This window comes from Schistocerca cancellata, chromosome 2 (assembly GCF_023864275.1).
Source record: "Schistocerca cancellata isolate TAMUIC-IGC-003103 chromosome 2, iqSchCanc2.1, whole genome shotgun sequence".
Taxonomy (NCBI): Eukaryota; Metazoa; Arthropoda; class Insecta; order Orthoptera; family Acrididae; genus Schistocerca; species Schistocerca cancellata.
In genome coordinates this window covers 645,916,851-645,932,839 of record NC_064627.1, presented here as the reverse complement: position 1 = coordinate 645,932,839, position 15,989 = coordinate 645,916,851, and the positions used below count along the sequence as shown (strand labels likewise).

At 41.4% G+C, this 15,989-nt stretch overlaps 1 protein-coding gene across 1 annotated transcript in view; it reads left to right on the top strand.

Moving 5' to 3' along the window:
- LOC126147569 (serine-rich adhesin for platelets-like) overlaps nucleotides 1–8,254 on the top strand; it is a 115,413-nt gene extending 107,159 nt beyond the window's left edge. The window contains exon 2 of the mRNA XM_049915703.1: nucleotides 4,400–8,254. Within this exon, the coding sequence (XP_049771660.1) occupies nucleotides 4,407–6,956 (2,550 nt within the window). The 5' untranslated portion in view covers nucleotides 4,400–4,406 and the 3' untranslated portion in view covers nucleotides 6,957–8,254. The remainder of the gene's footprint in view (nucleotides 1–4,399) is intronic.
- The last annotated feature ends 7,735 nt before the right edge of the window (nucleotides 8,255–15,989 follow it).

The following is a 15,989-nucleotide window of genomic DNA, read 5'->3' as shown; positions in this document are numbered from 1 at the left end:
TAACATTCTGCAGGCATTCCCCAAACACAAAGCGTTCCTTCGGATTACCGCAGGATACAACGTGATTGATCGCTCCTAATCACTCGTTTTCTGTCATCAAATGTCCCGTGGCGCGCTCTGTACACTGCCTCAAGCGTGGCTTAGCGTTGACTACATAAGTGTGTGGCTCACGAAGTCCTGCTCCACTACTTCACCCCATTCTGTTTAATTTCACATGCGCAATCGGTGTAGTAGCTGGACTACTGGTAGTAGTTTGGAGCTGGTGAGTCATTTCAAGCGAAGTTTTACAATTACCCTCCAAAACCCTCGACGACAGTACATGACGTCTCCATGGTATTGGTTTAGCTGTGGATGCTCCTTCGCGTTTTCACTTAACAATCACGTCACAATATGTCGACTTGGCGTGGTCTAGAAGGGCTGGGATGCCCCTGGCGTCTTTTTTACTCAGGAGGCATCCAGTGACTAGTCCGCATTCCAGGTCACGGGTCTATTCTGGCATCAGTCGTTCTCAGCCGGCAACACAATATGCCTGCCTCCTTTTATACGGGAGGGTCCGCCTCTCATGACAGCTAGCAGTCAATTCCGCATTATAGAAGAGTGTTCGGATACTTTTGATCAGATAGAGCCTTGCGTGAGTCGACGCCAAGCATCCACTATAGAAATATGTATCACCATCCAACATCTTAACTTTTCATGGATGTTTTCCATTAATAAACAACAGTGCTGCTTTAATGATAATTTACAGCACTTTTCTCAAGTGTTGAATTTTACTTTCTTCCGATAACAACTACGTATATGACGAAGAGTGGCATCTATTCGCTCCTGCTCCAAAGTTATCTCGATTTTTCTTCTACCGATAATTTTTTTCCGGTTTTGTATTATTATTGCTACTGTTTCATGTGTTACGTTAACCTTTTATTACCTAATTAACGTAATTTTTAATTGTATTTAGTTGTCTGGGATTTCAACGAAGAAGGCACTGTCATGTGCGTACTTCTGCACTGCACAGTTACCTATTCATCATATTTTATTGATAAATTTCTCCATGGAGTTTCGTTCCGTGCTGCAGTCTGGATGGTAATATTTCCAAATGGGGAAAAGAAAATAACTCATTCGACGCAGTGTTCACTGTGAAACGGCAAACGAGCTTCCTGTTGGTGTTACAAAGATGTGCTGCCTTCTGTGCATAACGTTTAGCGGAGTTGAACAATTCTACCTAAGATGGCGTTGGCGCAGTGCTCCCCATATACCTATAAAATGAGTGTTCTTTGAAAGAGCGTGAAATGCGACGGCCATAAAGTAGAACATACTCATGAGAAGAGTGAAGAGTTCTCATTGCAAGCGATAATGACGTGTTTCACAATACAACAGTGTAACCCAGATCCATTAATTACCTTTGCGTGCTGGTTGCGACTGTGATATTACTAAAAATTTGTCATAGAGTATAGTCCCGTAAACACTGATAACTTTGTGCGACTGTCAAACCACTTTTTTAGTTCCGAAAGGAGCGGTGTTCTTCGTATGTATTGGTGCCGTTAAACACAATATTTTAACTATTGTACTTTTAGTTTCCTCACCTCCAATTTGTTGTTTTGTTTCATTTCGTATGCGATTCATTCCAGGGTGACCTTGAGTTGTTAGTGGAAACTGTATTTCTGCAGTCCATATTTGGCTTACCTGATACACAGGGGCTCAAGCTATGTGACAAAGTATGCACATTTGGCAAGAGTGTCGTTTGGCCATCTATATCATTTTCTGTTCATCTACAATACATTAGTCAAATGTTAAAAGTCGCAGTCGTCATCTTGTTCACATCTCAGCCACGAGCTGTTCCATTCTGCTGTGTTTCAATCACCTGACTGACGATGGCGAACAACGACACAAAGTAAGATTACACAGCAACTTCTGTTTTGGGATATATAGCTCTGGTAGTTCCACGTGTGTTGACATATATTTTTTCAAGCAAATGTGTACCTATTTGTCAAATAATTCCTTATCCAGTGTGTACGGGCATTCCCGTTACAATGCGTGCGTTACAATGTCCTCTGTTTAGAAAATTCTCAGAAAACATTTTGTAGATATGCATTTGATACCAAAGAAATTCCCTGTTCTCGTTGACGCTATTTGTTGCCTCTCTTATGTAGTGGATGTATAAAGGTTATCTTCTATCTTCCTGGAGTTGTCTTCTGTTTCCCAGATTTTCTCAGAGATCAGTTTTAGTTTATTTTCAATTTTTGGGAGGGACAGTTTCAAAAATTTTTCTTTAATAGAGTCTTCTCTAACAGCTTCACTGTTTTTTAAGGTTTTAATCACTTCTTGAATTTCTTTGGCAGTTGGAAATACTTCTTCTAGATTTTAATGAGTGTTTGCGAATTCCAGCTTACGTATTAGAGCGTGGACAATTAAGAATCAGCTCCAAATATTTTTCAAGCGTTTCGCCGTTTTCCATATTACTTAAAGCCACTTGAGGTTTGGTAGCCCTTCAGTCTGCCCGTAAATGTCTTAAGAAAATCAAGAATATTATTTTTTGAAAAGTTTTCATCAGTATCTGCTTGTTTCCTCTTTGTCAAAATCTATTTTAGTTCTTTTTATTAACCGTGCTGTTTTTATTTCTTTTCTGTTTCAATTGGTCATAGTGTTCAATTTTTCTAGAACATACCCACTTTTCCATTTTGGCCTTCTCTGCTAAAACTTACCGCGCGCGTGTGTGTGTGTGTGTGTGTGTGTGTGTGTGTGTGTGTGTGCGCGCGCAAATCGATCCCAGCGCTGTCCACATCTACGTTTACATCTACATTTATACTCTGTAAACCGCTGTAAGGTGCATAGCAGAAGAAAGAACGCATAAAACCGAAGGTTAATTATATGAAATTTTGCATGTAGGCAGGCATATGATCCGGAGCTAATTAAGACGCCTGTAAGTGGACAACAAACTAGCGATAATTCAGTTAGTGATGCAGTTAGTAACCCAAATGGTATTACAGTGTTCTGTATTTCTTGACACCCAAAGAGGAGTACTAGAGACCGGAAACGCATTGCAAATGTTACCTATTAATCCATAAAGATTATATCTTGTCACCTTTTAACAATTGCACTTTTTAACAATTGAATATTTTAGCCTGTCTAAGGACATTACTTATTAGTTGGAACAGCTTTTCAGAATTCGTTTGAAATTCCCACAACATCCCATTACCTTTTGTTTTTTACAATGTTCGTAATTCTGTTAATTTCAGTGAAATGTGATGGGGCTGTTGCTGGTTGCTTAAAGTCTTGTGGAATGACGGAATGACATTTGTAACATATTCTTTCTCTTACCCTCTTATTTTATATGAACCTGCCTTAGAGTTGTAAGGTGCCATATTGTTTATTTCCATTAATTGTGCAGCATGATTATTTAGATATCCTTATAGCAATTGGATATACAGTAATTGTGTCAGGAAGACCACTGTGTATAAAAATGTTAATAATCAATGTCATACTGTTTTGCTACATTCTACTTGGAAAATTGAATACTGAAATTAGATTGGAACACACACATAATGATTCTCGCTCATTTTTTCTAGCCTTAACTTTCAAGAACCGTACATTGAAATTTCCAGAAAATACTGTTTCTTCATGTTTGATAAGTAGATAACAATGGATCAATATTTTCTCACAAATAGCTGGAAGATCGCTAGAGGGGAACTGTGCACCGTAACAATACCAGAGAAGTTTTCTGCAGTAACAAATTACAAGCGCTTGCATCTATGTTCTGATCAAAAATTGTTTCGATATTTTTAACTGTGTGTCCAACTTTTACACATGATGCAATGAGAACTTTTTCTATGTGAACTGTACATCAAAATGATGCAAATCTATAATCCCTGATATTTAACATCTCCATCCCTGTGGTTACGGGTATCCAGAGGCACAGAGCATGTATCACTTAAGAATTTTCTATTATCTTCTAGGTGTACAAGAAGATTATCTACTTCGTTCTTCAAACCTGTGATGTTCTGTAGTATTTCTTAAAAAAGCAAGCTAACAATTCCACTTTGTACACTTCATATTTTTACTGACGGGATGTGCAGTAATGTAATGGAGAAAGAGAGATTAGTTTGCCCATGCAAGGGGATGCAGCAGGAAGAATGCCACTACTTGCTAGTTCGAAAACCGTCGAGGTTTGAGCGTCTGTTTGTCCGATGATTTACCTTCAGAATGATTTATAACAACTCATTTCAGGGTATGTCTATTTCCTACTGAAACAACTTGCATGTTTTCGAAAGGAGAGACAGGACATTCAGCCTTACTCGTTTTGAAATTCCTTTAAAAAAAATGTAACAGTAGAGCTTAGACACCACTGAAATTGCTCGAAAAACCTCTCGTAAGTTGTTTTGTTGATTGTTCCTTCATATTGTTTCAGTGTCGAGATGAAACAAGAAGAAGAATCTGGTAACTCTAAAGGAGGAGAGGATGGAGTAACGTCTGGTACAGCACTAAACGAAAGTATAAGTAAAAGCAGTGGAGACCCAAACGATGCTCAGAAGGTTGTGTCCGGCTCTGCACACCCAAGTGGTGGAGAAGACCATGCAGCAGAACCAACTGGAATCGACAGTTCCACAGACAGTACCAGCCCTGAACGGAATACAGCCGCAAATACATCAGGGAGCAGTATGGGAAGCGTGAGTACGAGCAGTCCTAGTTCTGAAATGGAGAAGAGAATTGGGCGGCCAGACGGCGATATGGAACGCAGCAGTAGCTCATGTAATGACTCTGTATCGGAATGTAACCAAAGAGACAGTAGCTCTTGCGATGCCTCTGTATCGGAATGTAACCAAAGCCTCTCGTCCTGCTGCTCAGAATGTAGCATTCATTCTGGAGTTATTGACAAGTGCGGAAGACACCGTGAGAGCAGTGATGTGGATCATTCCCATCCTCCACCAGTAGCTGTTCCCACTTTGAATGGACGTCAGGCAGAAGGTGCAGATGAATCAATGTCGGAATTTAATCCAAGGGACAGCGTGTCATCAACTTCACTAAGTAGCACACCCTCTGGAGTTACTGACAGGAGTGGAGGAAAATGCGAGAACAGTGACATGGATCACTCCCCACCAGGTCCTCCACCGGGAACTGCATCCAGTTCGATTGGACATCAGGCAGATGCAGTTGCTGTCGGATCAGTCACCTGCCAGCCGATGTCTGATTCTCTCACTGAGCGAGATACTGCCATGTCCAATGCAGAGTCCACAGGTACGTTCACGAGGAAAATGACGCTCAGATCAGGCAGGGTTACCCAAGTTGAGAGTGTTCCTCCGAAGAAACATCGTGATGTCAGCGACACGAGAAGACATAAATCTGTAGGAAGACCCCCGAAGAGGAGATTTTCTGTGGATGACCAGAGCCATTCTTCCTCGGAGGAGAATCCTGAAAAGTTACTTCGCGTAGAGTCGTCCGATACGATGACGTGCTTACGCAAGACAGAAGGCAGTACTAGCTTTGAGAATAACCAGTCCGAAGATATTACTAGTGTCTCATCGGGCCTTCCTAGGGAAACAACTCCAAGCACTGTTGCGGAGGATTCATCATCAGAAAACGAGCGGCTGCTTCTTGCAAACCCTGATGATGTCCCTGTTAGCGAAGTTTCGCGTACATTTACAGCTGCAGAGGAGGAAGCTATGGTGGGGAATGAGAAATCAGTGGAAGAAAAGCTCGATACTGATAAATCAGAGTCACCACCCGATAACGAACAAAATCCTGTCGACAAAGAGGTGCTCGATCAGGCGTCTACAAGTTCGGAATCATCAGCCTACCAGTCAGCTAAGAATCATATGGAAACGGATCCATTACCTCCTACACCTGTTGGAGGGGAGTCAGCTAAGAATCATATGGAAACGGATCCATTACTTCCTACAGCTATTGGAGGGGACGAACACGTTCATGCATGTGCGAAGCCCACAGTTCCAGAGATTCCAACATCTCACGTACCATGTGCTAGTGACTCTGTTGTAAGCAGAGAGATCATGAAAGAAATTCAGCCAAGTGGTGCAGAAAGTCGTGCGTCTCGAAGTTCAGCATTGACATTGGACAAGAATGAATGTTCTGCCAATAATTCCATTGAAACTACCACCGATACGTTTGCGCAAGTTACTTGCGATGGCAATCAAGAACACGCCGAAGAGAAAGTTACTAACGCGTCCCAAGAGAATTCTGCGGAAACTCCAGCTGGTAAAACCAGTTACGGGTCGAGGCGGGTTGCACTAGACCTTCAAAACATTCCTTGCCGGAGGGCAGCGAGAGATGTTGTTATTCCAAGCTCATTTTTCACATCAGCAGGTAAACGTGACTCAGAAAAAAGTTTTGAGAGAAATGTAAGAATGGACGTAGAAATAGACGTCAATAAAGACCGTATGCAAGCAGCACCCGATAGTTCCACAGAAGGGGCAGTGGAAGGAATTACTTCTAAAACAGCCACGAAGATTCATCAGCAGGTGTCTACCAATATTTCTCACTTGCGAGGCGCAGACGTTACAAAAGATGAACCTGTAAGTCGCCCATCTCGCGATCACAGTGGTCTGATAGAGTGCACGAAGAAAATTATAAATGATATACCACACGAGAGTAGGAACACAGCAACTTCTAACATGCGAGGCAATGAAGATAACGCTGCAGGGAAGGTACCTCGAGAAGCAAGTAATCTCGACAGCTCTGAAGAGAGTGATGCGTCATCTGTTCTCTCACCTGAGGAGCGGTACGACCGGAGGAATCTCCAGATATACCGCTATATTACAACGAACGGCGGGTCTGATATAAGATACTCTCCATATGTCACCCGGCGACGCCCTTTAAGGGCCGGGTACAGCGATGAAGATAATTACCGCCGAACCAGGAGGCAGCGTCACGAAGTTCGGCAGGCAGATAATGGTGTCCAGACCACCAGAGACGCTTCGACCTCATTTGGTGAGGCATGCAGCATTTCCTAGTGAGTGGAAGAAGTCACTTGGGAAAGGATGAATCTGACAAACCAGTGTGTTTCAGTGGGGCTTATTCAGTAACTTCGTTTCATGGTAGTGTTTTGTGAAAGATGTGTTCCATCAGCTGTACGTATTCCAAAAAACATTTTGTCGTGGGCGAAGGTGTTAACTTCGCAGTTTTACATTAATCTGAACAGTCGCAGGAAATATTTTACGCCGATAACCGATGTCGGTTGCCATTGTTCATTACCGGAACGATTAAAAGCAGCATCAGATGCGGTGCCAAAAAATGTTTTTGACATAGCGTTATTGACTATCTGATACTGTTTTCAGTCGTTCTGATGATTGCCACTATGGCCAACACCTGTTAACGACATGAAACATTTCTGCGATCGCATCAACCAAATATTAAGTGTAAAGATTTTTGAACGAGGCTACGTATTCGGTTGAAACATTTTGGTGGAATTTTAACGTGTGATTATGCAGAACAGATGTTTTTCCCTGTCTCTCTTGATATAAGCTCACTCTTTGCTGAACGCTGATTACAAAGCAGTGTGTCGTTTGCCACGCCGTTCATCGAGAGGTAAAAATCAGAGGTAAAAATCAGCCTTTTAAAGTCTTTGTAGTCATACCTGGCCCATTAATTTTCAGTATTTTTTAACAGACAAAATTGACGATATTACTGGTCCTGAGACGTGTAACAGCGCTAAGAGTCAGACACGGGCCGACACAAAGTTTTAACCTAACAGGAAGTTTCATCAGACACAGAAATTACCAGTCTTTCAACTGTATTTTTAATATGACTTTGTAAAGCGGATGGCATCGGCGTAAGTGTAATGAAAGCATCAGCAAGTACGTAATATTTGGTTTCCCCTCGAATGTTGCACAAAGGTTTGTTTTGTGTTTCCAGTATTCTGTTTTAAAACTTACATGTCTATGTGGAGATAGTAATATTGGCGTTTACTTCATAAAACTGAGATGCTGATTTGTGTATTTTCAGTATTATTGTATAAATGGTTTTACTGATGGGATGAAAAAAGAACCTACTCAATCATATTATGTCATTTCGTAAATAATGTGAATAAGAAAGTGGACATATTCATTGTGCCAGGAACTTATTTGCTAACATTCCATAAACTCCAGTGCATTTTACGTTTGTGTTAAGATTTTATAAATTTTTTTGTATTAATATGAAGAATAGTAAGTGTGTTTGCTCTTTAGTACAGTGAAGAAGTGAATTGTTGTGACTTAATTTAGTGTTGTCTTTTGATTTGAAGATGTAGTCTGTAGCATTAATTAAAAAAATAAAGTGGTTACATTGTCATTTTATTGATGTTACCTGATCTCCTGAGGTGGTTCAGACATCTCCACAGCCAAAATATTTCACCTCTGCGAAGATGGTGTGACCTACATTCAAAGTCCCTGTATCCGTTTGGTTCCGTAGTTTGTTGTTATTTGAATAATTATTTTTCATTACATCCTCCGGATGTCACAGTATCTGATTATAACGCCGCTGAAGTGAAGTGAAGTAACAGCTGCCTAGTAGGCCAATGTAGGCGAACTATTGCCTGTTAATGTTGTATATAAGTGTTATCCTAAGCTCTTCGTCATGCCTTAGAGTTAAACTGAATAGCGTGGAGTGAATATTTAAGCTGGAAGAATCTGCTGATGTCGACAGTGTGTTGTGCAGTGTTCATTCATCCATTCACGCCAGGTGAGGAGTCAGGTAAGGCATAAGCTTAGTCTATTTCATTTGGTTTCAGGCAGAATCCATTTCACCTAAAACGACTATTCACACAATGATGCAAACAGCATTTTGGTCCGACTTCATTATGAAATATAAAAGATAAACGAACGAGATAGTCAGCAAAGTAAATTAATCTGACTATATCATTTCAATCAAAGCCACGAAATTGTAACATAAAATCAAGTGAAACATACACACTAAGACAAAAAAGACGCACTCGAAGGAATTATCCGAATGGGATGGAAATAGATATATGTGATGCACATGTACAGACAAACAAATGATAACAATTCCGGAAAAATTGGATGATTTATTCAAGAGAAAGAGCTTCACAAATGGAGCAAGTCAGTTCTCCTCTGCCCCTTATTCAAGTAGTTATTCGACTTGGCATTGATTGATGGAGTTGTGGACTGTCTGGCATTGATTGATTGAGTTGTTCAATGTCCTCCTGAGGGGTATGGTGCCAAATTCTGTCCAACTGACGGGTTAGATCGTGAGAATCCCGAGATGGTTGGAGGGATGTGCCCATAATGCTCCAAACGTTGTCAGTTGGCAAGAGATCTGGTGATCTTGATGGTCAAGGTAGTGTATGGCAAGCACGAAGACAAGCAGTACAAACTCTGGATGGCTGGCATTATCTTGGTAGAATTTGCTGTAAGGGTTCCCCGGACGACAACCAAAGGCAACCCCCCCCCCTCCCTTTTTGAAAAGAAATGGCACTGACATTCACGGTTGTCGGGCCGTATGGCAAACGTCAGTCAGGCTGGCGTGTGGGCGCCATCTGGGGCGTTTCCTGACAGGTCTTCGCTGGTGCAGTCAGTGAGGTTCCAGGCTGAAGACGTGCCTTGAGCCGCCCTGGACAGCAGTGGGATACCAGCCTGATATACAGGCCATAAAATCCCGTCTGAGGCCTGCGATAATTTTTATGTTAATAATTGGCAACCAGTGCTGTACAATCGCAATAAAGTCATGAGATGTTCAATTGACTCATTTATTAGAACATCTCATGACTTTATTGCGATTGTACAACGTTGGTTGCCAATTATTACGATACCAACCTGCCGATATTCTACGCCTCGCTTTGTTGACCCTCATGACAAGCCATACTGGGCTTGTACTCTAGCAAGATAATGCCAGCCAGCACATAGCAAGAGTTTGTACAGCTTGTCTTTGTGCTTTCCAAATATTACCTGAGCTAGCAGGATGGCCGGATCTCTTGCCAAATGACAACGTTCGGAGCATTATGGATAGGGCTCTCCAACCATCTCGGCATCTGACGATCTAACGCGCCTTAGTGTGTCTTGCGTTTGAAAGCATGCTACCTATCAGGTTAAATCGTCACGTAAAAAGTGTCTATAAGGATGACGTAATTAGATCAAGAGAATATTTTCCTAGAAAATTGACTCAAATAAAAAACTTAAGTCATTATTTTCTAAGCAGGCGAGAATTTCCACTTAAGCTCTTTTAGCGTCCTACAGTGTAGTTTACCGAATAGCTCAGTTTAAGAAAGCCCATACTAATGCAGAAAAACCATTTGTACCCTTTGGTACTGACATGATGTCCATTATGCTTGGAGAGCTCATGGCTAAACAGCTCTTGCCCATTTCTTTTTTTCTCGACGCTACAGTTGTCTAATTCGAGATTTTGCCGAGTATATTCATCAACAAATTATAGAAAAAATTACAGGGAGAGGTTTGGGTTCGCAGCTTGATAAGGTCATTGATAGCAATAGAGAGGCTCATTTAATTTGATGTGTGTGATTTGTTAATGAAAAAAGTAAGAAATGACAGAGGATCTTTTTGTAAGGAAATAAATGCAGGTGCTACAGGCAAAGATTTTTTCGACGTAGTGGACAACTTCATGAAAATCAGATTAACTGGACACATTGTGTTGTGTGTATTGATGGTGGGCGATTCGTGTAGGGCGTTACGGTGGTCTACAAGCAATTACTCGTGGCTAAGCTCTGAATATGTGGATTCATTGCGTTATCCGTAGAGAACCACTTGCTTCGCAACATTGGAGTGTTGATGTGGATAAAGTACTACAAACTGTTACAAATGTGGAGAACTTCATTAAAACTCGTCCTCAGAAAGCTAGATTTTTTGCACAAATGTCACGATATTGGGGCTGAACATACACATGGCCTACTTTATAGAGCACATGTGCCTTTCCAGGGGAAATGTATTATTGTTCATTTTTTACTCAGGGGAGAAGTCTGTTCTTAATCTGGAAAAAGAAAATCATATCAGCGTTAAGTGCTTTCTACACACGACTTTCTACTAAAGCTCGCATACATAAATGATATATTTGAGAAGTTAAAAGTCACGGACTAAATCTCTGTAAGGAAGTAAAACTCATTTCACTCAGCTTATTTGACGAAGTTTCGGCCCTCAAAAAGAAGCTGTTTTTTTGGAAGAGAAAAATGAACGACAGAGGAGAATGGACTGTTTTCCTTGTTTGCAGCATTTTATAAACGACAGTGAGATAGGTCTTATTGCAAATTTTTTTTTCAACTATTGAAGGACGTTTATCTGTACTTCTTTTTCAAAAGTACCTTCTTGACAGCTGTGATAGGTTTCAGTGAGTTCAAACTCCATTCAATGATTATTCACCTTCAGAGTTTCGTACTGCAGAAGAGGAAGTGTTAATAGAACTTTAATGAGATTATAAACTAAAAGTGAAGTCTTCAGTAATAAAAATGTTTCCAAGCTTGAGGAAGAAAATGCTGAAGGAACTAAGTCTCCTTTTACAGCCTCTTATCTTAGCGATAGTGGATTTTCGCCAGCGGCCGTCTTTAAAACCAAGCACAGATCAAGACTTTATGCGGAGATGGAAATGAGGTTTGCTGTATCTCATTTGGTGACAACGTTTGACAAGGTGTGTAACAAACAGCAAACTCAAGTGTCATATTGACACTTTCTTTAATTAATTACTAGCTGAAAAAGCCCATTTCTCATGGTTTCTACTTTCATTTGTTTTCTGAAAACATTACAGATCATCAGAGAACCAGTAAAAATGAACGTTCAACAAACTGTAAAAGTGTTAGTATGCCACGTTAAAAAGTACTCTCAAATGCTCAGAAATGCTCCCCAGTAATCTTAAATACAATGAATTATTGAACAGTACCCTAATTTGAAATTAAGTACTCTGGCAACCACTTCTTCCTAGAACATCGAGAACATTCCAAAACATTCTTGAACTTAAAAAAAAACTTTGAAACTTTCTAGAACATTTCTGTATTTTAAAACATTAGTTAGCATTCATAAATTTTCATAAATACTCTACAAGATAGGTAAAATTCGAACTTTTCCCCTTAAAAATATGGATAGAGGGGAAGATGTCCTGGTAACCATCACTTCACATACTAATCACTGTACTACACAACAGAGGAACAAAAGATAGCACCTAATAAAAAACTGATTGGCGGTTGGGTGATTTTCGTCAAACATTACATACAGAAATTAGTATATTAAATTACCACATTATCAATACAGCTGTATTTAATTTAGTGAAAGAAAACTTGCTTTATTATCACTGTATTTCACGCTTAATATTTATCTCAATACTTGCTTAAGAACTACATATGGCATACTATTTGGTGAGTAGACACACACACTTTTTTGGTTTGCCGTCCGTATAGCAAGTTACTTATAGCTGCCCGTGACAAAACCATGTTGCTTTCAAATTAAGACACCTTAACATTAGTCTTCCTGTCTTACTTACAATGACACTAAACGCTTATCTTGCTGTAAGTGGCAGTCGTTTGTATTGAAATGGCAGTTCGGTAGATATGAGCGGAATCCTCGGAGTAAATGCTGATTTTCCTTTATTCTCTCTGTCTCCGTCAGTTGAGCACTCGATTCCAAGCTGCTCCGCCTTCCTCCCACGAAAGATACACTGGCGCGATGCCCTCTTGTGACAGTCATAACTACGAATACAATCCCTTCAGTGCGAAACTAAACCTTCCTTCAGTAATGAGGGATGGAGGACTACCATATAACATGTAACATCTATGGGGCTGCGAAACTTGCTTGCGATCTTTTGGCGGCACGCACAAACACACTATTCTTGCTAGGTATCCCATACGGGAGCCTCAGACAGAAACAACGTAGTGGGTCATGGGCCACGGACTTGAAAACCATGGCCTTAATGTATAAAAATTTCAACCTTCATACCTGCACTTAGTGATTTTCAAACACAAAAGGCTTCTCAAATACAGAATAAACTGTGTGACAACTAAGAAACAAATCTAGCAAATTATATTAATCAAAATTAATGAGATTTTGTCTGTAAAGAGATAATTACAGGTAAGTAAACACTGCGGGTACAAAACGTTCTTCCAGTTGAAGGATCGTGACTAGGAACAGAACTTGTGTGCTTCAGACACTGAATCTGTGCTGAGTAATCACGACAGTTGATAGTAATTCTTGATATTGCTGATATATTGAATGTTCTTACACTAAATAAACAACTCAGAGGAATGGAAATTGTCATCAAGCTGTCCTACACAGACACTGATCTGCAAGTAATTAAGTACCGCCAGTCTATGCAGTTAGGAATTATCCCACGTAGGAATCGCGAGCTTCTTGTTGGAAGCTTCCAGACGGTAGATGTTTCCCCTCGTCTGCCGCCAGAGAACGACTGAACTAACCTGAAGAGGCCTCTTCTGCTCGCTCGTCCTTTGTTGCCATTTCCCGTAGGGGTTAACGACCGCCACGGTATGTGGGACTCAACTGATATCTCTTCTACTACATTTTGACTTCCCTTAGACTGGTGTACGTTAGTGTGTGCTTCGCACCATTAGGCACTGCTGATTATTGCCTATAATCAGACGTGATCCACAACTGGAATCTAATCTGATGGACTATCAGATGGAAATTATGAGACTCGATTTGATAACATTCTGGTTCTCGCACTCCCGAGTGGATACTACGATAGGATTTGCAGGGCGATGGATATTACGATACAATCCCAGAATTATAATATGTAGTAGTAGGAAATGAAACCGAATGATAACTGAATTCTGGTGCTGAAGATTGTATGCACAAGTGCTTCATTGTGGGGCGATAACAATAGCGGACGACTTCAACCGATTACAGCAATTCTGCTAGAGCACTGATCACGACGAAACGCTTCTGAGCGACAACACGGGGAACGAAATTTTCCTACAGTCGCTAGCGAAACAGAACTAGTATCGGGCCTTTATTGAAGCTACACCCCGTCAAGTGCCACTGAAACACTTCTCAGACCATCAGCTCCAGTTCTTTCATACTAAGTCGCAGAATGGTGCTGTTCCATGTGGCTAATAGTGCTTACATGAAAATAATTGGTGCTACCTCAGTCAAGTTGTGGGCCTCATCAGAAAGTGTATTCGGCCCACGAATACGCACTGGCTACCGGTTCTTGGTGATGTTACACTACCATCCATAAGAGATCACAGTCATTGATGAATGTCTGGATAAGAGTAAAAACCAACCCAGAATTGCCAATAAACTCTGAAATATCTTAACCAGAGCCCCAACGACTGCTGTCTATAAAATAATTGTGGCGCGCAACAGCCAGCCTGCAGCACAGTAACTTCCAACATGCAAGAAGTCTGGAACAGATAATAGCAAGAGCGCTCTTCCATGTAGCGTCACCAGCTAATCAAAATTCCCTGAGAGTTAAGACCAGGTATTTATCTATCCAGCAACACTGGTGCATACTGAATCGGACCAGAACTGACCTGGGCAGATGTGGAGAATAGCTGCTCCAACAGGGATGGAAGTTCTCCCCTGAATCTGACTGCACTGAAAAGCAGCAAACAGTACATCACTTAACATTCCAATGTTTCTCAGAGCATTCAAAGGGATAATGGAAGACGTTCAAAATTTGTTTGCAGAAGCTTCTGCTGCTTGAGCTGTGAACCAATTATGAAGTTGAGATTGGGTATATCTACATAGAAATGTATAGGTGACAAGAAATATATGAAAAAAAACATAAATTAGTTACAAAGTACGACGTACACACACTTTATTCAACGTGTAAACGTCAGATATTCGGATTTAGCTTATGACGTGTTCGATATGCCTGCCATATTTGTCGATTATGTGGCGCAGCGAATAGCGAAATTCCCCAAGGCCCGCTAAAGTGTCGGAATATCGATGCTGTCAGTGACCTCCTGAATGGCTGTTTTCAGCGCAGCGGTGGTTTTCGGGTTATTGCTGTATACATTGGCTTTAATATAGCCCACAAAAAGGAGTCGCATATGTTCAGATCCGGAGATACGGCGGCCAAACGAGGCCCATACCAGTGGCCTCTTGGTACCTCAATGTGCTCCTCCAGGGCATCAAACACTCCTGCCTCGGTGGGGTCGAGCTCCTCCTTCCAAAACCTTCACGTACCATTCGGTAGTCACTGTGCCATCAGGAATATCGCACCGATTAGTCCGTGACTGGACGTTGCACACCACACAGTCACCCGTTAAGGGTAAAGAGAGTTCTCGATTGTGAAATGCGGATTCTCATTCCCCCAAATGCGTCAACTTTGCGTTTTGAAGAATCTATCCAAAAGGAAGTGGGCGATTTAGGTTAACAGGTTCAGTCTCCAACAACAAGGCACGTGCGCATGCTCATACTAATTCCCATCATGCCTCGCGGCCAACAGTGCAGTTTGAACCTCCTAACGCAAACTTTTCAGAAGCTATAACGATTTTATTTCATATAGTTCAATCCCCCCCCATGAACTATGGACCTTGCCGTCGGTGGAGAGGCTTGCGTGCCTCAGCGATACAGATAGCCGATACCACAACGGAGGGGTATCTTTTGAGAGGCCAGACAAACGTGTGGTTCTTGAAGAGGGGCCTTTCCAGTAGTTGCAGGGACAACAGTATGGATGATTGACTGACCGTGTAACACTAACCAAAACGGGCCTTGCTGTGCTGGTACTGCGAACGGCTGAAAGCAAGGGGAAACTACAGCCGTAAGCATGCAGCTTTACTGTATGGTTAAATGATGGCGTCCTCTTGGGTAAAATATTCAGGAAGTAAAATAGTCACCCATTCGGATCTCTGGGTGGGGACTACTCAAGAGGATGTCGTTATCAGGAGAAAGAAAACTGGCGTTGTACGGATCGGAGCGTGGAATGTCAGATCCCTCAATCGGGCAGGTAGGTTAGAAAATTTAAAAAGGGAAATGGATAGGTTAAAATCAGATATAGTGGGAATTAGTGAAGTTCGGTGGCAGGAGGAACAAGACTTCTGGTCATGTGACTACAGGGTTATAAACACAAAATCAAATAGGGGGAATGCAGCAGTA